General features: G+C 35.1%; 1 protein-coding gene across 8 annotated transcripts in view; it reads right to left on the bottom strand.

Moving 5' to 3' along the window:
• The window catches only part of FUT8 (fucosyltransferase 8), a 325,108-nt gene that overhangs the window by 34,772 nt on the left and 263,256 nt on the right, over positions 1-27,080 (bottom strand). For all 8 annotated transcript variants that reach the window (XM_032622335.1, XM_032622331.1, XM_032622333.1 and 5 more), the window contains one exon: positions 25,060-25,297. In XM_032622335.1, coding sequence (XP_032478226.1) covers positions 25,060-25,297 — 238 coding nt within the window. The remainder of the gene's footprint in view (positions 1-25,059; positions 25,298-27,080) is intronic.

The raw sequence follows: 27,080 nt of genomic DNA, 5'->3' as shown, positions 1-27,080 counted from the left end.
TAAGATTAGATTACCCGTCAACAGGTATCTTATTGGCACAGCCCAGCCTAAAAGATTAGTTTCTCAGGATCAGGTAATCACCTTGGCCTGTACAGCTGTAACTACCTGTGTGCGCACGCATGTGTGTGTCTGTGTGTGTGTGTGTGTGTAGGAGGGGAGGAGTGGTTACATGATATACACAAGGCAGCAAGAATTGTATTGCCCAAATAGATGTTATTAGATGAAGTGTGAGGAGTTAATAACTGATGTATAGTAAACCATTGGCTTTCAGGAATTTAAAATTTTAGGAATTTCACTCTCAGAACATAGGGTAATTTTAAGAACCATCCATGTACATATCTCTATCACTGCATTTACCAAGTTGTATTATAATTATGTTTTTGTATCTGTCTCCCGCACAAGTCTGGAATGATGACATAAACCTTAACATATTCATCCTATTGCCTCATCAACTATCACTATCCCAGGCATACAAAAGGCACAAAATTAAGTTCTTAGTTGAACAACTGAACTTAATATATAAAGCACTATAATCAACATGAATCCCACAGTCTGCTGTAGGAAATAATCACTTAGTTAAGAGAGACGACCATTCAGCATCACAGTCTCAACACTATAGGTAAATTTCGAGATTTGAGAATATCACCAGTTTTATTGCTGTAAGATGCAAAATAGTCAAAACTACTCAGGTACTGCCTTTATTTAAGAACTTTATCTGTCTCTTAGATAACAAATACATGAAAAGTGGTATATAAATACTTGTTAAGCTATATTTATATAACAACCCTATTCTTGTTGCTTGCACAGTTACTTCAGAAATATATAGGCATTCTTCCTTGGATCTACCAACCATTTTAAAAATATATACTACCTAAATAGGATAGAACAGGAAAGAAGATAATACTCTTGCTTTTGTGATTTTGTTATGATTTCACTGTACACTTTCTGCGGGAGTTGAATGGACCCAAAGAATTGTCTTTGAGAGTGACAAACACTATAGAGCCTATATTTCAGTTATAAAATAATATCAGTATTTGTAGTTAATTTTTACATGATGTACAGAGCTTGATGGAACTGGAAATTATGCTACACTTGTTTTAGGTATGTTTCATTGCTAGAACAAAGTCTGTTCCTTCAGTCAGAATTTGTAAGTTTCACACTTTGTATTAACTGGAAGTAGATGATTAAATTAATTTAAAAGAGTTTCACGTAGATTATTTCTACACATCATAACCAAAAATACAAAAATAAATTTAACCTTACACTTAAAACTAAGATTTTCATGTCCCTTGTTATTGCTGCCTGTGACAATTACTATCATTATAATAAAACATATTGTACTTTTTTTTTCAGTTTCAGAGAATTTTCACATATTAGTTCAGCTTATTTGCAACAGAGCTCCTTATTCTCCTTAACAAGACCTACCTTCAAGAGAAACTTTCTACCAGAGCCTAACCTATGGAAGTTTTACTGAAGCCTAAGCAACCTGAGGGGAGGGAAATATCCATCTCAAGTGCACTAAAAGACAGACCTAATCATAGGACTACAGAATACTTCCTTTCCCCCATGCCATATTACCACATCAATAGAGCTGCTGAATAATAACAAAGGATTACAGCTGAAAGAACTGCCTATTAAAGGAGTCTCTAAGAAAACCTAGAAAAAAACCAAGAGAGATGAAAAAATGAGGGCACTACAGGAAAATTTAGCATCTGACACCACAGCTAATAGTAAACACAGCCTAACTCCTAGCCAGATAAACATAAAACCTCACACTAAAGGCCTAGCTATTTCAGTTCAGTTTTTACCTAATACATCATGTCCAGTTTTCAGCAAAAAATTATAAGATATGCTAAAAGGCAAAAAAAGTAAATACAGACTGAAGGAACAAAGCAACCATCAGATCCAGACTCATATATGGCAGACATTTTAGAATTATCAGACCAGGAATTTAAAATAACTATGATTAATATGCTAAGAATTCAAATGAAAAAAGTGGACAAGCTGCAAGAAGAGATGAGTAATATAAGCAAAGAAATGGAAACTCTAAGAAAGAATCAAAAGAAAATGCTAGAAATAAAAAACACTGTAACAGAAATGAAGAATGCCTTTGATGGGCTCTTCAGTAGGCTGGACACGACCAATGAAAGAATCAATGAGCTTGAACATATGACAACATAAACTTACAAAACTGATTGGAAAGAGAAAAAAAATGAAAAGGATGAAACAGAATATCCAGGAACTATGAGACAATTACAAGAGGGGAACATATATGTAATGGGAATGCTAGAGGAGAAGAAAGAGAAAAAGGAAGAGAAGAAATATTTGAAGTAATAATGCCAGAGAAGTTCCCAAAATTAATGACAGACACTGATCCACAGATGTAGGAAGCTCAGAGATAAATACCAAAAAAATAAATCTATACCATGAATGTTATACTGAAACTATAGAAAATCAAAGACAAAATCTTGAAAGAAGTCAATGAAGTAGGGGGAAACCTTATCAATAAAGGAACAAGAATAAGAATTACATAGGCCTTCTATTCAGAAACCATGCAAGCAAGAAGGGGGTGGAATAAAATACTTAAGTTTTGAAAGAATGAAAACCCAGCTACTTAGAATTCTGTATTCAGTAAAATTGACTTCAAAAGTCAAAATGAATGAAGACTTTCTCAGACAAACAAAAACTGAGGGAATTTGTCACTAGCTTCACAGAGAAGGAAAATGATATGTCGGAAACTCATATTCATACACATGTATACAGAAGAGAGTATTAGAGAAGGAATAAATGAAAGTAAAATTAAATCTTTTCTTTTTCATATTCTTTGTTAATCCAAGAGATAACAGTTTGTTCAAAGTAATAACAGCAACAAAATATTTGGTGGTCATTCCTTATAGAAAAGTGAAATAAATGATAACAATGCTTTAACGGATGGGAGGAAGGAATTGGGAATACTCTGTTATAAGGTATTTGAAGCGCTCATAAAGTGGTGGTATACTGTTATTTGAAAGTAGACTTGTAGTAGTTATAAATGTGTATTACAATCTTTAGGGCAACTACTTAAAAGAGAAGTTGTAGTTTATATGCTAAGACAGGAGAGAAAATGGGGTCATATATAATGATCAGTTAAAACCAAAGAAGGCAGATGAATAGAGGAAGATAATAAAGAAACAAGGTCAACACATAGAAAAGTCACAAGTATGGTTTATATTAATCCAACTTTATCAATGATCACTTTAAATGTAAGCGGCCTAAATACTCTGATTAAAAGACAAGGACTGTCAGAGTGGATTAAAAAGCAAGACCCAACTATACGTGTCTACTACTTTAAGTATGAAGACACAGAGACATTAGAAGTGAAGGAATAGAGGAATATATACTATGCTAACATTAATCAAAAGAAAGCTGGAGTAGCTCTATGAATTTCAGACAAAGCAACAAAAATTACCAGTGATAGAGAGAGGCATTATATAATGACAGAGGGTCAATTCTCCAAGAAGACATCACTATCCTTAAAATGTATGTGCCTAATAAGAAGATGTAAGATTATATGAGGTAAAACCTGTTAGAATTAATTGGAAGAATAAATTCACTATTTATTTTAATTCAAGGATTATTCACAAATTCACTATTAGTTAGAGATGTCAACACCACTCAATCAGTAATTGCCAGAACCAGCAGGCAGAAAACCAGTACAGATATAATTGAACAGGAAAGTATCATCAATCAACTGGATCTAATTGACACTTATGGAATATTTCATCCAATAACAGCAGAACGCACAGTCTTCTTAAGCTCACAGGGAACGTTCACCAAGTTAGATCATATTCTGGGCCATAAAACACACCTTAACAAATTTAAAAGAACAGATATCATATGAAGTATGCTATCAGACCACAATGAAATTAAATGAGAGATCATTAACAGAAAGATAGCCAGAAAATCCTAAGATATTTGCAGATTAAACAACACACTTATAAATAACACAAAAGTCAAAGAAGAAGTCGCAGGAAATTAAAAAACTTTTTGAACTAAATGAAAATGAAAATAAAACATCAAAATTTATGGGGTGCAGCAAGAGCAGTACTTAGAGGGAAATGTATAGCATTAAATGCACAAATTAAAAAAGAGCCAAAATCAATTATCCAGCTTAGGAAACTGGAAAAAGAAGAGTAAATTAAGTCCAAAGTAAGAAGAAAAAATATCAATGAAATTGAAAGTAGGAAAAAATAGAGAAAAATTAAGAAAACCAAAAGCTTATTCTTTGAAAAGATCAATGAAATGGATGAACCTCTAGTCAGGGTAACCAAGTAACAAGGAGAGAAGACACAAATTACTAATATCAGTAATGAAACAGGGACCATGGCCACTGAACCTGTGGACATTCAAAGGATAATAAAGGAGTATTGTGGACAACTCTATGCCCACAAATTCAATAACTTAGATAAAATGGAGCAATTCCTTGAAAGACACAGTCTACCAAAATTCATACAAGGAGAAATAAGTCATTTAAATAGGTCTATATTGACCAAAGAAATTGAATAAACAATTAATAACTTTCTAAAACAGCATCAAACACAGATAGTTTCACTGGTGAATAATACCAAATATTTAAGGAACAAATGATACCAATTCTTTACAATCTGTTCCAGAAAATAGAAGCAGAGTGAGCACTTCCCAACTCATTTTATGAGGATATCATTACACTAACACCAAAACCACAAAAAGACATTATAAGAAAAGAAACAGGCCAATATTTCTCATTAACATAGATGCAAAATCCTCAAGAAAACATTAGCAAATTAAATCTAATAATGTATAAAAAGAATTATACACCATGACTAAGTGGGATATACTCCAGGTTATTCAAGGTTCAATATTTGAAAATCAATTAATGTAATTCATCACATCAACAAACTAAAAAAGAAAAATCATATGATAATATCGATGGATGCAGAAAAAGTGTCCCACAAAATCCAACATCCATTCATGATTCATGATCCAACTCAATCTTTAGATTTAGCACAATCCTAATAAAAATCCCAGCAAATTACTTTCCGGATATCAACAGTGATTCTATAGTTTATATGGAGAGAAAAAAGACTCAGAATATCCATGACTATTGAAGAAAAAGGCCAAAGAGCACTGATACTACCTGACTTCTAGACTAACTAAAAAGTGACAGTAATCAAGACAGTGAAAGAATAGACAAATAGATCAATGGAACACCACAAAGAACCCATAAACAGACCCACACAAATAAAGTCAACTGATCTTTGACAAAGGAGCAGAGGCAATCCAATAGAGAAAGGACAGTCTTTTCAACAAATGGTGCTGGAACAAATGGATATCCACAGGCAAAAAAAAAAAAAAAAAAAAAATCTAGACACTAACCTTATACCTTTCACAAAAATTAACTCAACAAAGATCATAGACCTAAATGTAAACTGCAAAACAATAACACTTTTAGAAGATAAACATAGGAAAAAATCTAGGTGGCCTTTGGTTTGGCAATGAGTTTTCAGATACAACACCAAAAGTACCATCCATAAATGAAAAAACTGAAAAGCTGGACTTCATTAAAATTAAAAACTTTCACTCTGTGAAAGACATTGTTAAAAGAATAAAATGAAAAGCCACAAATGGGAGAAAATATCTGTTAAGGACTTACAACCAAAAATTTAAAAGAGCTCTTAAAACTCAACAATAAGAAAACAGCCCTATTATAAAATGGGCAAAAAAGCTGAAGAGAGACCTCACCAAAGAAGATATATAGATGGTGAATTAGCATATGAAATGATGTTCAACATTACAGGTAATTAGTACATTGCAAATCGAAACAGGATACCAGTACATGCCTATTAGAACGGCTAAAATATAAAACAGTGAAACCACTAATGCTGGGGAGGATGTGAAGCAAAAGGAACTCTCATTCATTGCTGGTGGGAATGCAAAATGGTAGCGCTACTGTTACGGACTCAAAGTTTGTGTCCTCCCGAAACTGATACACTGAAGCTCTAACTTTCAATGTGATGGTATTAGGAAGTAGGGCCTTTGGGAGGTAATTATGTTTAAATGAGGTAATGAGAGAAGGCCCCAATGTTGGGATTATTGCCCTTAAGAAGAAGAGGAAGAGACACCAGAGCTTCCTCGCTCTATCATGTGAGGATACAGCAAGAAGGAAGCTGCCTACAAGCCAGGAAGAGGTCCCTTAAGAAGAACCAAATTTGCTGGACTCTCATTTTGGACTTCCCAGCCTCCAGAACTGTGAAAAATAGTGTCCTGTTTAAGCCAGTCAGTCTGTGTTATTTTGTTGTAGCAGCCCAAGCAGACTAAGACAGCCACTTTGGAAGACAATTCGGCAGTTTCTTACAAAGCTAAACATAGTCTTACCATACAACTCAGCAATCCCTCTCTTAGGTCTTTACCCAAATGAGTTGAAAACTTATGCCCACACAAAAACCTGCACGTGAATGTTTATACCAGCTTTATTCATGACTGCCCAAAATTGAAAGCAACAAAGATGTCCCTCAATAGGTGAATGGATAATGTTTATCCATACAATTCAATAATATTAGCAATAAAAACAAATGTGCTGTCAAGCCACAAAAAGACATAGAGGAACCGTTTTAAAAAAAAAAAAGCAGTCAGAAAAGACTTCATAACATATGATTCCAACTATATGACATTCTAGAAAAGGCAAAATTATAAAGACAGAAAAATCAGTGACTGACAGAGACGGTGATTAGGGAGAGGAGTGAATAGGTGGAACACGGGATTTTGAGGGCAATGAAACTATTCTGTATGATTATGTAATGGTAGACACATGACATTATGCATTTAGCAAAACCCACAGAACTATACTACACAAAGGCTGAACCCCAACGTAAACTACGGACTTTAGTTAATAATAATGAATCAACATTGGTTCATCAATTGTAACAAATGTACCACATCAGTGTAAATGTTAACAACAGGGGAACTGGACCATGGAAGAAGAACAGGGAAGGAAAAAAGAGGGAACTCTGTACTTTCTAACAAATATTTTTGTAAACCTAAAACTGCTCTAAGAAATAAAGTCTATTAATTAAAAAATACAGGCATTCAAAAAAGACTACACATACACACACATATTTAAGTCGTATTTTTATTTTCTTTTTATATTTTCTAAACCTTATGGGTTTTTCAACAATAGGTATTCATTGCTTTATAGTTAAAAAAATATTTAAAAATAATTATACCAAATAGAAGGAGTACATTTAGCATTAAGTGAACAACAATATGATCCAGATGAAACTAAATCCAGAAAATTCTGATCTCTGACACTTTATCCAATTAACACAATCTCTAATCCTTCTTTTTCTTGTTTTATATTAATTAAAAATCATGCTACCTCCCCTTGGGATTGTTTTCTGGAGAGAACAAATGAGGAAAGTGCTTTAAAAATTAAAAACAAAGATACCACAGAAACTGTTAAAAATTATTAATGTTTAGAAAAAAATAAAGTCTTTCCTTTGACTGAAGAGGGAGCTAGGTCTGGGAAGGTTTCAATGAAACCTCTAACCAACTAATAAAGGCTAAACTTATCACAAATTACAAGCACAAAGAGAGTGTTCTATTAAATCAAAGCCTTTTTCAGTTGAACTGAAAGGATACGTGGAGAAACAGCTTAAATTCAATAAAGTATGAGTCATAAGTTACCTGAAACCTCTCCCCTGGAAAGAAACTTGTTCTATCTCGAAGTATTTAATTTCTACTTCAGGGCAGATGCTTTCAAGTTCACAACCTTAAGGATTTTCTGGTCAATATTGATATGAAGGCTATAATTTGATATAAGTGGAAATACAGCTTTCTCAAAGTCCTCTTTCTTCTATGGCAAACAGAGACATAAAATTTGCCCTTATATATAACAGTTTCCTACTCTTTGCTAATTGATAGAATTTTAAGGCTTAAAAGAGATAATCAAGCCCCTTTCTCTATTTATTATCTCCAGACTGTTGTTAACAAAACAACTTTTAAAATTAACAACATTAACCCTTTATTGAAATGCCTTTCATGTAATAATATGTCATATCCATTAACAGACCTCAACCATTCACTTAAGCCCATCTAAGTAGCTTGATCAGGTTCCCTTAAAATAATGTACGGTTTCTTTCATTCCAGCATGACATAGCTAAAGATTTATCTCATATTGAACTTTTTAAAAAAATGGATTCAAGAACAGGTGTCTCAGGCTAGATTCGGGACTGCATAAATAAGCTTTGTGTTAGGGGATGGTAAGAATACATTTAAATTTTTACGTGGAGAATGCCAGGCACCAGAGGCAAAAAGCATGCAGTTTAAAAAAAATGCTAAATAAAGCCAGCTGCCAAAAAGGGCAAGCTCACTGGTGGTTACAGCTGTTCACCATGATGCAACAATAACACCAAAGTTCTCTATTTCTTGAGGTATGTCTTATCCACTTGGTGGACTATGGCCTCTGCACATCATTTTTCTATACCCTGGGGTTGAACGAAAAGTTACTTTTTGCATGTCTACCATTTAATATTACCTACAATTACATCTCTTCTAATTAATTTAGGAGAGTTGACTGCATGATTCTTACTGTTCTATTTAATGGCCTCTGAGAGAATGTCAATTCTTCCATTTAATGCCAAGAGGGAAAAATCTGTCCAAAACTCTGTTTTGAATTAGGAAATTGGGTATTGGATTGCAAATATGTGTTGTCTCTCATTCCAATGACAAAAGGGACTGTAAAATGACAAGTAAGGGAGAAAAAAAAAGAGCCTGAGCTTTTACCTTCTCCTTACTTCTGGTAGTCACTAACCTAAACACAGAAAGGAGGAAGGACAGGAGAAAGCAATGGGCTTTTTAAAAAAATCCACAAACTGAAGTCTTTTTCTGTATCTCTTACCTGTGGTCCCTGTTACAAAATAGTATTTGATTAATTTAAATTAAACTAATTAAACATGGAGCTGAATAACAGCATATTATGTTTTACACTAAAAAAGCAATAGCTTTAAAATGTTAGTTTGCCCTTGACAACAGATAATTTTGTCAAAATAATAGCTCGTGGAACCATTTATTTCCCTGTTATTTTAAAGAATGGCATGGCTAGATAGAGGGTTCAGACTATTTTTTAGCCACAATGCAAACATTTCATTCAAACTTTCTCCAAATGATTCTTTTTTCCCCTTTTCTTTTAATCTGCTCAGCACACTCTAAAGACACAGGTAATTCATTTCAATGAGAGAGAACTGCAAAGCAGTCTGTAAGAAATGGTATGGCAAATGCACAAATTTACAGAAGTGTTTTCTTATGCACCTGTGGCCACTCCTGATTTTACTCAATTACATAGGTAAACACACTACTAAAATAGAAATATGTTTAAATAAATAGCTAAGGGCATATTACAGTTGTTATAGTAAAATATGCATTAGTTTTTTTGTTAAACTGAAAATGCCACTGAACACACATTTTTACATAAAATCTATTCCAAACAAAATATCTATATCAACACAAAAGACAGAAACCACAATTGCTATTTATCACTAATGTATATGTCTTTTCAGGCTAAGAAAAATGTTCAAAGAAGAGATTTCATTTAATCAAATGAAAAACATTTAATTTAAATGATCCACAGCAGACCAGGGAACAGTGATTTGTCCATATATACATTAATTACTTCAATACTAACATATTAATATTAATGATTCAGAAAAAGAAGTAGCTTAAAGCTATTATCAGATTTTTTTTTAATGTCACAAATATAGACATAACATTTATTATTCATACAATGGATGCCAGTCTGCACAAACTACAAAATTAGGGAATCTTTATGCCTCCCCTGCCTTTATTTTTGGTGTTTGGAATATTGTTCAACTGACATGGAGTAATTTATCCTTTTCTCTCTTTGAGAAAAATCCCTCCATATCCAACCATTTGATTAATAATTTAACTGTCATATTCTAAATTATGTTAGCAGAAAATGCATCTCCTGATGTAGTTTAATACTTTCCTGCGTGCTTAACTTAGAAAGTACAAATCTTTCAGGGTGACATTCATTGTTTACATCCCTGCCACTATTTACCACAAAGGGCTGAGTAATAATAACAATGCCAATCCTATGTCATATCCTCAATTTAATTAAAACATTCCTAACAAGCAGTTCTATATTAACTTGACTACTTTTGCCCATGTTCTTCAAAAGCATGGTTACATTTATTGTTTTTCGCAAATCATTGCTAATGTGTTATAAAATTATGTGCTGGATTCCTATAACTATAAAACCTATCACAAAAATTGCAATTACTCTGAATGTAAACATTGATTTTCAGTTTTACCTATTCAATGACAGTTAAGAATGAATGCAAAATGCAAGGTTTATTTAACTAAAGCACTAATATTTTCAGCTGAAATATATTGTTATTTTAAAGAAATACATTACAGCTGAAAAAATACCTGCACCTAGGCACCTTCTACCAGGTTTGTTTTGGAGTCCCTTGAGAAATGCAACATAATTAGCTCAGACTGATTTTTCTGTCACATTCTGCTAAAGGATGACTGAGAAGCAGATGGTTTAATGCTCTCTTCCATATAACTCAGCAAATCAGGGGCAGAAGGAAAAACAATGCCCAAGAGTTCTGATACTTTGGCACTACTCTAAGTAAGATGTAACAGGCACATAAGCATTTTTTATCACCATTCATCAAGCACTCCAAGTGTGCAGAATTCTATGTCTAAGATTTCTGGTCATTTTACAATTTTTCCAAGACCAGTTCAAATGCCATTTCTTTTCATTCTTTTCGCTGGAATGACTGTACCGCCCAACCTTGGGAGGGTTTATATCTTTGGTCTCTTGTTTATATCTTTATAACATCACTAACCACATGTTGCCTCATGAAACAGATTTTTAAAAAATGTTTGTGTTGATCTGCTATTTAGACTGGGAGCTTCTCGAGAACAGGAACTCTGTCTTAACCATCTACACTGAGATTGGCAAACTTGTCCTGTAAAGGGCCAGACAGTAAATATTTTACCCTTTGTAGTCCATATACATCAATGTCACATATTCTCCTTTTTCTAAAAACAACCCTTCAAAAATGTAGCCGGCCTTATAAAACCAGGCTTTGGGGGCTATGGCTTAATGATTCTGAGCATTAATGTTTATAGATCAGGTTCTGAAGTCAGACTGGGATTTCTTATTACCTATGGCAAATTATTGACCTATATAAAATGTGAATAATGATAGCACCTACCATATAGGTTTATTGTGAATATTAAATAACATATGCAAAGTTCTTAAGCACTGTTACATGGTAAGGTTCACTAAATGTTAGCTATTGCTGTACATAATATTACTTTCATAATATCTGAGCTGGGAAAGTATTCAATAAATGTTTACTGAATCAAAGATATCCAAAGACACAGACATACACACATATAGCTGAGATTTTGTATAGGAAAATGCTTTAGTCCATAAAGTACTTTTAAACATAGCTATTTTTCAACATAGTATTTTTCAGTAAGGCCATCATATTTTTGAAACATTTTCCAAACATTTCCATGCCTACGATCTCATGTGCACTGCATCAGAAATCTGTGAATCACATAGATTAGGCTATATTTCTTTAAGTTGATAGATTTGGAAATGGAAAGTAAACATTTTCAAGGATCATTTTGCTTAGAGGCAATTTAATTAAAAACAAAACAAAAAAACCAAGATTTCACACTAACTGAGTAACAGTTATTGGCCAGTAAGTACTATTAGGCAAAAAGGAGACAAAATAAATCAGACAAGAATCTCAAAAAAGTCCCTATAAATGTAGTTAAAGAGACATGTAAACAAACTATTTAAATGTAGTACATTCATAAGTGAGAACATGAGGTTAACTGGAGAGAAATATGACAAAGGAAGTGATACTAAAAGATAAACAGGAATTCATGGGGTGAAATGGAGGAAAGACATTCTAGAAAGAAGAAATATGTTCCCAGTATATAAATAAAAGTGCACAGAATTTTCAAGGAATAAATCTGTAGTTGAACTGGTGAGATCAGGAATCCTGGGCACATTTTGAGACATGGGCAGTAGCAGAAGGGGCTTATTTCTTGTATTCTAAGTAAGGAGTTAATATGTGTCTCTCTAGACACTGAGCAGCCGTGGAAGTTTTTGAGAAACAAAGTCATATTTGATTTTGGCGATATCATTCTTCTGGCAGCATGGAGAATGGATTCAAAGGGGATAGATTCTGAAAGCAGAGGGGATAGTTAGGAGACTATTGAACTAATTTTCCCATAGAGGGGTTAAGCATATGAAGACAACTTAAAGATAAATATACTTCACTGTGACCTAGTAACACCACTTCTAAGCATAGGTCCAGCTTTCCAATTAACTTGTCAAAATATCTGATGGAAGATAAAAACCTGAGGTGTGAGGATAGACATAAAAAGAGCAGTAGAACACGAGAGAACAGAAATAGATCCATACATTGTCAACTGATTTTTGACAAAGGCACCAAGACAATTTGATAGTGAAAGGCCAGTTTTTCAACATGTAAGTCTGGAACAACTGGATAAACATACAGAAAACAATAAACCTCAACCCTTACCTCACACTACACACAAAAATTAATATGAGAGGGATCATAGACATAAATATAAAAGCTAAAAGTATAAGACTTCTGGAAGAAAACATAAAACAGTACCTTTGCAACCTTAGGATAGACAAAGATTTCTTAGGACACAAAGAGCACTAACTTTTATAGTTATAGAAGAAAAGCAATTAACTGGACTTTAATAAAGTTAAAAATTTTGATCTTCAAAAGATAGTTAAGAAAACGAAAAGGCAAGCCACAGACTGAGAGAAAATATTTGTAAATCATGTTTCTGCTAAAGAATCTGTACCTAGGATACACACATACACCCCTCCTATAAATTAAAAATAAAAAGTCAAATAACCCAATTTTAAAAATTAGAAAAGACTTGAACAGACAAGGGTATTGGTTACATTATCAAAAGTCATTGAATTATACATTTAAGATCTGTTTATTTCACCATAAATTAATCTTATCTCAAATCAATAAGTTCATGGAAAAGACCAAACAAATTAAAAAAAAACTATTCACAGATTTACAATGGTTGAAACTATATTTGTTTGTTAATTATTATTTTAGAGTAGGAGTCAGCAAACTTTTTTGGTAAAAAGCTAGATAGTAAACACTTTAGCCTTTGCAGGCCAGATGGTCTCTATTGCAACTATTCAACTCTGCCACTGTAGTATGAAAGCAGTCACAGACCAAATGTTAACAACTGGATGTGGCTGTGTTCTAGTAAAACTTTATTTACAAAAACAGGAGGAGGGCTGAGTTTGGCTGAGGACCACTGTTTGCCAGCTCCCTTTTTAGAGCATAAGATTTTATTTGTAACACACCGCCACAGAGATCTCTGTAGCTTTGCCATATACCATCACCTCCCACGTGATAATATGGGCAGTAAAAATATCTTTTACATATGGTATGATGTGGAAAAGTTTGATAAGCACTGCCCTAGAGAAACTAACACACATGAACAAGGAGACACACATAAAGATACTCAAAGATATATCTTTGTTTATAATGGCAAAAACGTGAAATAATTTAAACGTCCATCGATGAGGGGATCATGATACAAATGTATAAGAAAATACAACAGGTGAATGAACTGAATGTCCACTTATTAACACATATATAATACAAATGGGTGCCTCTAAGATGGTCATTCATGACAAGCCATAAGATAATAATCTTTCCTCTGAAATAGAGATATCACATCACTTTTAAAATGTAGATCTCATATTCTTAAAAGACTATCTAACCTTCTGAAGTCAATCCAGGTACTAATGGCTAAGACATTTCCAAAGGATGCATATGGATGCTCTATATATTCTAAAATCTCAATTTGGGTGGCCCTATGGTTGGTACTGAATATAATCTAGAAAACAAGGGACACAGAGTGCAATGTCTCCTTTTGCCAGCCCTATTATTGGGTATTCTCGACTGCATGGATCAAGACTGGCTAGAGATGGCAGCAGGAGCAGCTAATAAACCAGCCTACTCCCCAGTTCCTACTGTCCAGTCTCAGTGGACACAGCAAGATGGGCAGTGACAGCAGAGAAAAGAAAATACTGGTGATTTACCCTTTTTTCAACAGCTTTTTCCATTATGCCTTAAAATCCCATTGGAGTGTTCCAGGCTAGTTTCTTCTTAGCCACAACCTAGACATACTACACAAATAGCTTCAAATATAATATTTAATACCCCAAAACTAGAGAGGAGAGGAGCATGCTTCAGTGCTTCAATACTATGTTTTGGGTTGCTTAACTAAACATAACCTCTACTGGTCTGAAAAACATAGTTCCATCTAGTCAACAGACAGGTACCCGACGGATGGTCAGTCAAAGGCCCTCACTTTTATGCATTTCTAATATTGAAATCTTCCATTGTTAGTGTTTGGAGAAAACTTCAATGAAGTCCTATCTCCACTCTTAGGCAAGTAACTTGGAAATCAGCACCTTGGGTATGTTCAGATTCCTAAGCATTAATTTTGACACAGCTCAAATGGAGCAGAACCTTCACAGGAATTAATTCTTGATTCTTTTAGTATCACCTACACATTAGAGCTCCAAGACACCATGTTTTATTCCAAATCCCGCTTCTCCCTCCCCAACTCATCATTTATCAGCTTGGAGAGCTAAAGAACTAACCGAAGACTGACGTTTTGTAAGGAAGGTTCTCTGATTGGGGTCAGTGATGGCTTTAGCTAAGAAGGCAACCCAGTCCCCCAAAATAAAGGGAAACAGGCCAAGTTTCCTTGACAGGAGCATAGTCTAGTCCCTAATTAGCCTAGACGCTGTGATTTTACTGGACAAACTAAATAAAACCCAAGAGAAGAAGGGGATGATCTTCAGTTGGGCTGGGATTGCTGGGGAGCTGATGACCCACAAAATTCTATACCTCTCTTATGACACTTAACATATCCTATCTTTGTTACAATTATAGATCAGTGTGTCTTAATACACCCAGTGTAAGTTCCTGAAGGGCAGGGACTGGGTCTTATTTATCTTTCTATTCCCCACAGCAACTAGAAACACTCAAATTTTTACATGATGACTAGTGCACTTCCCTGCTTATGTGGGTGATCCACATATGTATAATTCCACCAAAGACCATGGCCTATTATTACTTCCTATTCCATAGAATTAGCCTATAATTTATATAAACCTGAGGAAGAGAGATAAGGAAATTCTAGATTTATATCATACCCAGAGCTCTGGCATATAAAACCAACCAAAAGGGCTAGGAGGCATTCTTAACTTTCTTTAGCATTTCAACAATTATCTTAATTATAGAATCATTCTAAACTTAAATGTGATCTACAGATTATAACCAAGTAAGACTCTTACCAAAATGCAACCAAATGACTGCATTTTGAAGAGAATATGAGAGAGAAAGAGAGAGAGAGAGAGAGAGAGAGAGAGAGAGAGAGGTAGGGTGGAGTGGGGAGAGATCAATGAACCAGGAGACTACTAGCTCATATGAGAATAAAAGATTCTTTACTTTATGAAAGAATTTCCTTTGGAGTTCTTTTTTTATTCTTATCTCTATTTTTATTAAATAGATGCAGTGAAATTGAGATCATAGGTAAGAGGGATTTTCACATTATAAAATACCGTCAAATGTTATACAGTTTGCATAATGACAATCTATACAGAAGTTTTAGTAATGTCAATAATATTATCCGGGCTTCCCTGGTGGCGCAGCGGTTGAGAGTCCGCCTGCCAGTGCAGGGGACACGGGTTCGTGCCCTGGTCCGGGAGGATCCCACGTGCCGCGGAGCGGCTGGGCCCGTGAGCCATGGCCGCTGAACCTGTGCGTCCACAGCCTCTGCTCCGCAACGGGAGAGGCCGCAACAGTGAGAGGCCGGTGTACAGCAAAAAAAAAAAAAAAAAAAAAAAAAAATAATATTATCCGACATTTATTGAGTACTCAGTTTATGTCAGGTACTCTTTTATGTGTCTGACATGCATTCATCTCATTTAATACTCCCAGTAAGTCTATGAAGGGAGTACTATTATTATTCCCATTTTACTTAAAAAAAATTTTTTTTATTGGAGTATAGTTGATTTACTATGTTGTGTTAGTTTCAGGTGTACAGCAAAGTGAATCAGTTATACATATACATATATCCTCTCTTTTTTTTAGATTCTTTTCCCATACAGGACATTACAGAGTATTGAGCAGAGTTCGCTGTGCTATACAGCAGGTTCTTATTAGTTATCTATTTCATATATAGTAGTGTGTATATGTCAGTCCCAATCTCCCAATTTATCCCTCCCCCACCGCCATCCCTTGGTAACTATAAGTTTGTTTTCTGCATCTGTGACTCTACTTCTGTTTTGTAAATAAGTTCATTTGTACTCTTTTTTTAAAAATTCTTTACATCAGGGGTCCCCAGACCGATACCAGTCCGGGACATGTTGGGACCCGGGCTACACAGCAGGAGGTGAGCAGTGGATGAGCCAGCGAAGCTCCATCTGCATTTACAGCCGCTCCCCATCACTCGCATTACCACCTGAGCTCTGCCTCCTGTCAGATCAGCGGCAGCGCTACATTCTCATAGGAGCACGAACTCTACTGTGAACTGCACATGCGAGGGGTCTAGGTTGTGCGCTCCTTATGAGAATCTAATGCCTGAGGATCTGAGGTGGAGTTGAGGCGGTGATGCTAGCGCTGGGGAGTGGCTGCAAATACAGATTATCATTAGAGGAGAGGTTTGACTGCACAGAGACCATAATAAATCAACTGCTTGCAGACTCGTCTCAAAACCCTATCAGTGAGTGAAAAGAAGTTCAGGGCTCCCACTGATTCTGCATTATGGTGAGTTGTATAATTATTTCATTATATATCACAATGTACTAATAATAGAAATAAACTGCACAATAAATGTAATGCACTTGAATCACCTGGAAACCATCTCCCCCACCACGCAGTCCGTGGAAAAACTGTCTTCCACGAAACTGGTCCCTGGTGCCCAACAGGTTGGGGACCGCTGCTTTACAGAGTTCCACTAGAATGTTTAAAACATGACTTAATTTATAATAATTCAATTTACAGCAAATCTTTAAGAACACATAACATAAAAGGTGTATCAGTACTTACAAAAACACTGATAATTTCTGAGACAGGTATCAAGGTCATGTGGCCCAGACATTCCCACAGGAAATCCAGAGCACCTGGATTCTATTTCTAGTAGCCTTGGATAGGTTCTAAATAGACTTAAGAGGATACGTCAAAAACTTTTCCAATGAAACTGTTTTCACTCCACAATGACTCTGATGCTAATTATGTCCTGCTACTTCCTAAATCGTATCTCTTTTAATCTCCGAACTCATTCTGCCAGATCTTTGTCTAAAAAGAGCAGGATATACTGCTAAAGAAAATTCATTCTTATTGATAGACTGTTTTCTTAAAAAAACAAAATCTACAATTTAGTAAAAGTGCCTCACACAGCTTGCAGGGTAATAGTTTCAGTTTTGGACCAGGATGCAGGAGAGGCGGGTTTTCTTTCTTCCTTTTATTACATTTATTGTGCTCTGGTCAAGTGTTTGACATTGTGTAAATAACCCAGAAGACTTAGGTCCTGCTACCATCTGGAGTCTCCTTCAAGATAAAATAAATAGCTAAAAATTTGAACACAGAATAGTACTTCTTAAAGTTTTCCTCCAAAATGCTCCCAACAGCAGAGGAGGGTAAACTTATAGTACTGAGGATATGAAGGCTGCACTAAACCTATGGGCTGAAGTCTGATGTTTCATCAAAATTTTCATTTTACACCATTATATAACCTGTTTGTTTTATTATCTGAAAATGATTTAGCTTACACATCAGCAAATAAAACTGATAGTCCAGAAGAATGTACCATGTTTATCCTGGCAGTTTGTAAACCTCTGGCTCACTTTCCCCAGGTTTACTCATAACTCGAAAGGAAAAGCATTTGTAGGATAAATACGGAAATAAACATCTATGGTTGCGTTTAAGCTGTGTGGGTACTCCAGGCGAAACTGTTGTGTGGACGAAGCTTCAGCTCCCTATTCCCATACTGTGTAACTATAACTGAGATACCACAGATATCTTTCTCTCTCCTGAAGTGGGAAGCTGAAGATAAAGGAGATATCATAGTGAAAGGTAGTTTGAGTTCTTCTGAGATACACATATATTCTAACTGGTATTTTACATTCCTGAAACAAAAATCTTCCTTTCTTTTATGGACCATGAACAGCAAAAACAGTCTTATATAGGCTGAGATAAAAGTCTTTACGTACCTGCAATGATATGTGTTTAGGTCAGTAATTCTCAAAAGAGTAAGGTGTAGGGCAGAGAGACCTATTAGAATCTTGAAGGTGGGATAGCGAGCTTTTCATCTACGCATGGTACCAATGCAGTCTTCAAATCTTCTCCCTGAACCACCACCCCTTCCCCGCAAACACAGCCAGTTTTAAAATCACTAACTACAGTGAGCTACTGTTATAAGTGGGAGTATACCTTCTATCTCAGGTGTGTTGGTATAGAAAAAAATATTAAGGTAGCTACAGAGAGACTCTCTGACTGATTCAGAATTTTACTATGATTAAACGGTGGGTTTATTAAGCACAGAGATATTTTAGCACTTAGAGGTTATTCTCAGAGGTTATTTAATTTTACTGTGATTAAATGGTAGGTTTATTAAGCACAGAGATTTTAGCACTTAGAGGTTATTCTCAGAAGTTATTTCTCCTCTCTGGATCTCTTTCAATTTTTCCATGTAACTTTATAATTTTAAAAGGGAAAACTGTCTATGACGCTCTTATAAAGGCCTAGTTTTCATCTTAGAGAAAAAGGATAACTTTTCTATTGTTGCAGATTATAATCTAATAATGTATTCTATTACTATGTTTTTGTTTTAAAATTTGGGGACCAAACATAGACAGTGAAAATAAACTGTATGTGAAAATCATCTTAATACCTTTTATAGCCTTTAATCATTTTCCCTTGTGATTATAGCCCTATAAAAGTGGATAGGGAGATAGGTACTGAGTACCATGAGCTTTCTTAGAATGAAACTGAGGTTCAGAAGCTATAATTAACTGTTGAAGTTCAGAAAGCTAAAAACAACAGAACTAAGATCAGACATGGGTAAACTCAGAGACCAGTATCCTTTCTTCTTCCTCATATTACCTAAACAGAGAAATAAAGACATTTTTGCAGCACAAGAAATCTAAAATATTATGTGCACTTATTTCATGTTTCTACTAATCAATCACCAAAGGCTGAAAATACTATTACTGTAAAAAATACTACATAGAAGTGTGTCCATAGCCTATCCTAATAGGTATGTCTATAGATTATCAACCATATTATTAGTTTATCAATCAGTCCATCTGAGATAGGCCATTATTAAGGATACAAGCTTGTTAGATTATTTAGATGACTCCAATAGACATCTGAGTAGTTTTGTAAATGTTACAAATACTAGTTTCACAGGAAAAAGTTAAAGTATAATTTAATTTGTGTTCAGCTTGTTAAAGATTTTCCTTTTGACCTTAGTGAGGTATTTGCTTAAACGATAGAACTAACATACGATCCAGCAATCCCATCTCTGAGTAATATACCCAAAGGAAATGAAATCACTATCTTGAAGAGATATCTGCACCCCCATGTTCACTGCAGCGTATTTACAATAACCCAGACATGGAAACAACTCAAGCATCCACAGATGGATGAAAGGATAAAGAAAATATTATATATATACATATATGTATATACACACACACAATGCAATATTATTCAGCCATGAGAAAGAAAGAAATCCTGCCATTTGCGACCACCTGGCTAGGCCTCGAGGATATTACACTAAGTGAAGTAAGTCAGTCAGAGAAACACATGCACTCTATGATCTCCCTTGTATGTGGAATCTAAGAAAACAAACTCATAGGAACAGAGAACAGACTGGTGGTTGCCAAAGGTGAAAAGAGGTGGGGTGGGGGCGGGGAAGGTAGGGGGGAAAAGGGTGACGGTGGTCAAAAGGTACAGGCTTCCAATAAAAGGACATATAAGCTCTGAGTATGTAACATACAGCATGGTGACTATAGTTAACGATACTGTATTGTATATTTGAAGGTGACTAAGAGAGTAAATCTTAAAAGGTCTCGTTACAAGAAAAAAAGTTTGTAACCATGTGAGGTGATGGATGTTAACTTACGACAGTAATCTTTTTGCAGTATATACATACCAAATCATCATGTTGTATACCTTAAACTAATACAATGTTTATATGTCAATTATATCTCAATAAAATTGGAAAAAAATTGCTCAACCAACGTGGAAGACTAAATTACCTTCCTATTCTCTCTATAAAAAATGGTAATGCAAAATTGTTATCATACGGAGATTACCCAAATTTTAAATAAAATGCAGGAAAAACAGCATTACAGAAGTGCTTTAGGCAGTTAATAAAAATATAATGTTTTTTTCTGGAGTGTATGAGTTTGTGGTATTTGTCAGCTTTCAAAACTTTACTGAGTGAACGCTAAAAAATATTAAAAATGAAATTTTTAATTAAAGAGTTATGGCTCCTAGATGACACCAAGAGCCGACTGAAAGCAATCTGGCTTCTAACTTTGCCCAATCTCCGAAGCAAAAGCAAAACAAAGAGCTCTGACACCTGAATTAAAACCTGGGTTTTAGGGAGGAACACAATCATACAACCATCCAAGCGGAAAGCCTATAAGTAACACGTGTTTTCAAAATGAAACGTAAGTCTCTCAGTATTCAAACTTTACAATGAACCATTTCTAGTTTCCCCAATGACTTGGTGTTCTCTTGCCTCTTTTCACATGTTGTGCCCAATGACAGAAAATTCTTCTATCATATCTCTACCTGGCTGACTCCCACTCATACTTTGGGTCTTAGCTTAAAAATCACTTCCTCCAGAAGAATCCCAAATACGTGTTAGATATGTGCTTCAGAGTACTATGGACTTACCCATATCACAATAAATTTTAATTGTTCATTCAAGTTGTCTACCTTTCCCCCTAGGCTGCCCCTGACAGCATGTAGTCCAGCATGGTGCCTAGCACATAGCAAGTACTTTTATTAAATTACTTCTAGTTTAAGGTTGCCTCCATGTAAGGATGCCAACTAAAACTCTTTGACCAAAACCTTTTTTTCAAATGAGGTATGGAGAGAAGGTAACCATCCAATTTAGGTAATTAAATACAGCAAGTGGCAATCTACTTAAACATGCACTTAAATCAGACACCTCTAGGGCATTAAATTTTTATCATATTTACAAACAGTTTCTTACTAGTCATTATTTTCATTGAAAAGAAAGCTTTTCAATTAGATTTATCAAATTAAGTAATTCAGTTCAATTTATGACAATCAAATACAAGAGAAGGAAATGCAAAACACCCAAATGGTTTAACTGCTAATCTGAATAAACGTGCAATTTTTAGAATGGAAAAAAGAGTGGAGAACTGAGTTTAAATAGCCGAGGTGCCCTATTGCTAAATCATTTATTCAAGAGTATTTCTCTAGCAACTAGAAAAGCATCTTGGAAGCTGGTCGCCATACATAGCCTAAAACAGTCAAAATACTTTTAAAAACAAATCCATTTTTGTTGAAAGATACTTCAAACTATTAAATACCAATATTCCCATTCTGAATTATCATGAGGAATCTAGTTGGAAGAATCGGGTCTATGAACATGTAGTTAGTTCAGGGTCAGGAAACATCTTGCGATACAGAAGAATAACTGACCGTTTTATCAACAACTTTAGAACAGACAGGACATCTATAGGTGACAGGGAAACGTTATTATTAACTGGAAGCATAATTTCTAATATTTTGCTTCACTAAACCAAATTATACTACAAAGGATACGGTTTCATACGCAAATATAAAAAAAATGAAGGAGAAAAAAGGAACTCAGCTTACACCAAGGCATGATTTGGCTATTCAAATGATCAAATGTGCATACTAATTCCTGTACTGGTGACAGATCTGAACAGAAATCACTAAATTCCACCTGCAAGCACATCATGTCAAGTGTGTATGAACAATAATAATCTCATGGCAGTGGTGCCAAGGGGATATCCCAAGGTTCTTTGTACAGGTCAGAACAATAACAGATTTAGTTGATTTATGGCTAACTGAAGGATTAATGTTATGAAATTTCATTCGGATTCCTCTGATTCTAGAAATAGGTTACGTTTCTCCAAAAGGTACACATATAGATAATATACATAAACAGATACAGAAGTGGATGGCAACCATACTTCTCACAAAAATGAAAGTATTCTAAGTTCAAACATAAACTTCTTCCTTCTTTTAGATATAAGATTAGCATCTAAATTATTTTAATTATAATGAGTTCTGCAAGAATACTGAAAATAACTGCTAGTTTAATAAATTAAAGGTGTCCAATAGGCACAGTTTAATTCATTAGCATGGAGAAAAATATATGATTTTATATAATACCTGCAGTTATAAAGGAAGTATCTATTTAATTAAAATTATAATTCTATGCTGCCACGATAAAATGATTTCTTTGATCAGACGGCAAATGACTAAGAAGAAAATACCACTGGTAACTCTTCAGTACCTAAAATTATATGAAAGATTTGGAAAAAGTTACAGAATAGGGGGAGGAAAGAGGACAGAGATATTAAATTCGTCATCTTATTTAGTTCCCAAACATTCAGGACAGTTTCTAATCGTTATTCTGCTAAGTAAGGTGTTTGACATGAGCTCACTAGGAAAGACTTAGACTGGATGTAGATAGAGTGAATGTACTAACCAGAATTCTGTCATTTGTAAGCTGTGTGATCCTGGAAAAGCCACTTAGTATCTACCAGGCCTCAAGATTCCACATAAATAAAGGAAGGATAATTTCTAGAACCTGTTTAATTGTAATGTCAAGAAATTCTGAATGTTTCAAATTCAAGCCATTGTTAATCTTCATGTTCTGTAGTTGCCACTACAGACTACAAGATGTATGAGGAAGGCTTACAATCAAACAAACCAAGTACCTAGTTGTAACATATAGGCATGGCCAACCTACACACTGAATTTGACAAGTCTAACCTTTTACTTTTTTATTAACTGACTGCTACTCAGAAAGCTGCCTCTCCCTAGAAACAGTGAAACATAAGAACTTTGTCCTACGCCAGCTATATGCTTCCACAATCAAAGAAACTTGAAACTGAACTAAGTCCACAAAATGAAAAAGTTAGCCACAGTGAGACTGACAGAGTTGCTTTTCCTGTATCTTCCTAACCTTGACACCTAATCTGTACCAGCTATAAACTACAGACCTGTCAATGGAAGAGGTAACCTCAAAACTAAAACTCAGGTAGGTTCTAGATGAAGAGGTTCACTTTAAAATTTGAAGTGAGCTACAAAGAAAAACATATGTTGATATACCGAATAAGGTTCCTAAATAATCCTACGGAAAACAAAACTCATACCACAAGATAATACTTTAAATCCATATAGCACATTTTATAGAGCAACTTAAAGCATTTTATAGAAATTACCCAATTGACTTTCTTGACACTTCTGTGAAGTCAAGTATTACCTGTATTTTCCAAAGAAGGCAAAAAGAAACAAAGGAACTAAAGTTACTTACTTTGCCAATGACATAGCTGTCCATTGCACGTCTAGGGTTTTAACTTGTGACAAAAGGTGCTCAGCTCCATAAGAAATTACATTAACTGAAATGCCTCAGCATGTTGAAAAATACTGGACTTCTCACAAGAAGTGAGTGCAGAGATAGCGTACTGACTTACTCAGCATTTCACCTGATCACTTAGTTCAGTATCTGCCACACTGTCGGCACTCAATGAATAAGGGCTATTAAAGATAGCTAACAATTACTAGAGCTCATATATCAGGTACTGTGCTAAGTGCACTATACATATTAGTTCATTTAATCCTACCAACAACTCAAAGAGGTAAGTAAATTATTACTTTTCATTTTACTGATGAGGAAATGAAGGCCTAGGTTAAGTAACTCGCCCAAGATTACAAAATGATACAGCAAAGATTTTAACAAAGGTAGCCCAACTTGGGACCTTGTTTAAAGATCGTCGTTGTAGAAAGAACAAGAGACTAGCAGTAAGAAACTCTATCTATACTATATTCCCTGTTTCACCAAGTCCTTGGAGAGAAGAGAAATTTCTTGCTCATCTTTGTATCTCTTCTCAGGCCTAGCATGGTACCTTAATCACATTATTCCTCATTAAATGTTTCCTGAATAAAATTAAAATCACATGAACAAATTAGGCTTCATTGTCCTCAACTGTAAAATGGAGATAAAGGTACCTGCATTGCCTGCCTAAGCAGTTCTCATAGTGTGGTCCCTGGACCTGGAGACTTTGTCAGAAATGCAAGTATCAGGCCCCACCCCAGGCCTATTGAATCAGAAAATAGTATTTTCTGGTTCAAGGTGATTCTCACACATGCTGAAGTTTGAGAACCACCAGTCTACCTTAAAGGATAATTTGGAGGATCAGATGAGTACAATAATGTGAAAGCACCCAAAAAAGTGGAAGTATATCATCATCATAATCATTAAAAGAGTAAATTATGTTCCTTGAAAAAACTTAGTGATTTTGCTAGATCCAGATAAAAATGAACATCAGAAATGAAATTATCATGAGGGAATTCCCTGGTGGTCCAATGGTTAGGACTTTGCACTTTCACTGCAGGGGGCATGGGTTTGATCCCTGGTTGGGGAAATAAAATCCCCACATGCTGCGTGGCACAGCAATTTAAAAAAAAAAAAAAAAAGAAGGAAGAGATTGATCATGAAACATTTTGTGAATAAAAATTATTATTCCAGATTTTATCTGGATAATGTGTAGCATTCACTGGATGCAGAGAAAAAGACAACTAGAAGCCATAAGGTTGTACGTAGGAATCTGATAACTTGGTTATGCAGTGGTTCAACACAGAGAGATGACAAACTACACAGGCTTCTTACCTGACCAGTGTCCAGTGGAGATGCCAGATCTGTCTGTGCAGGTCTCACTTACAGGTCTAAACACAGTTTCCCATCCCCCAGTAGCATAGCGCCAATTGTGAGATTCCAAGATGAGTGTTCGCTGGGTGCCATATGCAATCATGAAGCAGTAGACCACATGATGGAGCTGACAGCCATAGCCACAGCCTTTGTTGATATTACACACTAGTTTCTTGGCTTTGCTGCAGTCCTTGGGATTCTGTCAGTAAGGAAGAGAAACAGAGGTGAAGATTAGCTGTACTGAGAGGTTAACTTCTCTTTACAGGTGACAAATGTCAAAAATCATATAATAAGCCAGGACTAATCCAGTATATCTTATTAATTAAGCAAGGAATTCAGCTTTAAATCATATTTCAAAGAATCCACTGAAAATTTTATGTGCATACTTACGGAGATGGCAGTGAAAAACACCAGTTACTTTGGAAACATCACTAAACAAACATGAAATTAAGCAGTTACGTTTTAAAAATTATTCTTTCACTTCTCTTATCACTCAGAACATGCAAGTATGATCTCCTCTGAACTCAAAGTTGCACACACTGAAATCTTTATGAAAGAAGCAAAATAGTTCGCTTATTCCAGGTGCAGTTCAGCATTGCGATTATTACCTTCACTGATGAAACAAATCATCTTAAAAGAAAAACTACAATTTAACTAATAATTCCAACTATTCCAGAATTCGAGATGTCACCAACAAAATATACTTCTTCATTATGGAAGTAAAGCCACTGAGTAAAAGGATATCTGAGTTCAACAATTAAAAAATATCAGTCCTGGGACTTTTTCACAAAACCAATATTGATGATACCAGTAATTTTTAAAATAAAATGTAGAGCATGTTTTATATTGGATGTATTGAGAATGTGCTACGCCAATTTTTAATCAGGAGATCCATTTTGCTATTTACATGTTTTGCTATAAGATGAATAGCAAGTAGTTAAAACATTTAATATTATCTAACAGTGGGTGCAATGGGGTTAAGCAAACATGAAAAATTCTTTTTTCCCATTCTAAAGTTTCAATTCCACTGTAATTTGTATGGGCTGTTGCTAAATATCCCTAGGCATCTTAGTTCTTCAAATAAAAATTTGTTTTGACAAGGACTCCTTAGCCTGAGAAATTTTTCAAGCTGTTCTGTCTGCAAGGGAAGAGAAAGGATGGGTACCTTCAGGAACAGAATCTTTTCTTTTACATAGCAAGAAGCAAGGTAATCAGTTCTCAATTTATATAAGGCTTTAATAAAGCAGTTGCCAAACCACAAATCTACAACAATTTTCTAGGGATATCATCTGCTCCGCAAAGTAGAGCCCTAGAAACAAAAGCTAGGATGGTAAGGCTATAAAATGATTCTGAAAGAAACGCTGCAAAAGGAAAATGCCACACACCGTTACTTTCAGAAGTATCTTTCATACTCAGGTGTGCCACTGCAGGCTGGTCCTTTCAGATCAAAGCAGAACCTATACCATCAAGAGCCTTCTGAAGAGTTAGAGCCCTTATGAACCCAAGAGAGCCCAGATAAAATTCAGCAAGATGTGGTCAATACTGTTTCCTCAATCAAGTACTAGAGTTGCTGAATCCTCTTCACTTGAGACTTTGAACTCATGGCAGGCTCCTAAGGCAATAAAGATCCCCACTCAGGTGCTACGGCCACAAAAGAGTTAAGAAGAACAGAGGGGGTGTGATGTTGGGAGACCAATTTATCATTTACTTCCTTCTAATGTTATACAAGGATCTGGGAATAAAGAATAGTCAAAGCTTTATTATTAATTCAATAGTTAAGAGAGCAAAGAATATCGATATTTGTCAGATTTTTCATGAACTGTAAGAAATACAGCACTTAGATTATCTCTAAAATTCATATGAATGAAAAAGTCCTTCATATATTTTTTAATAAACATTTCCTTTTACAGCTGCTTTTAGATGTACAGAATTATTGCAGAGTTAGTACAGAGATCCTATATACCTCACAACCAGTTTCCCAT

Source organism: Phocoena sinus, chromosome 2 (genome assembly GCF_008692025.1).
Source record: "Phocoena sinus isolate mPhoSin1 chromosome 2, mPhoSin1.pri, whole genome shotgun sequence".
Taxonomy (NCBI): domain Eukaryota; kingdom Metazoa; phylum Chordata; class Mammalia; order Artiodactyla; family Phocoenidae; genus Phocoena; species Phocoena sinus.
Note: the sequence above shows the minus strand (reverse complement) of the source record. Positions and strands in the feature narration are given on the sequence as shown.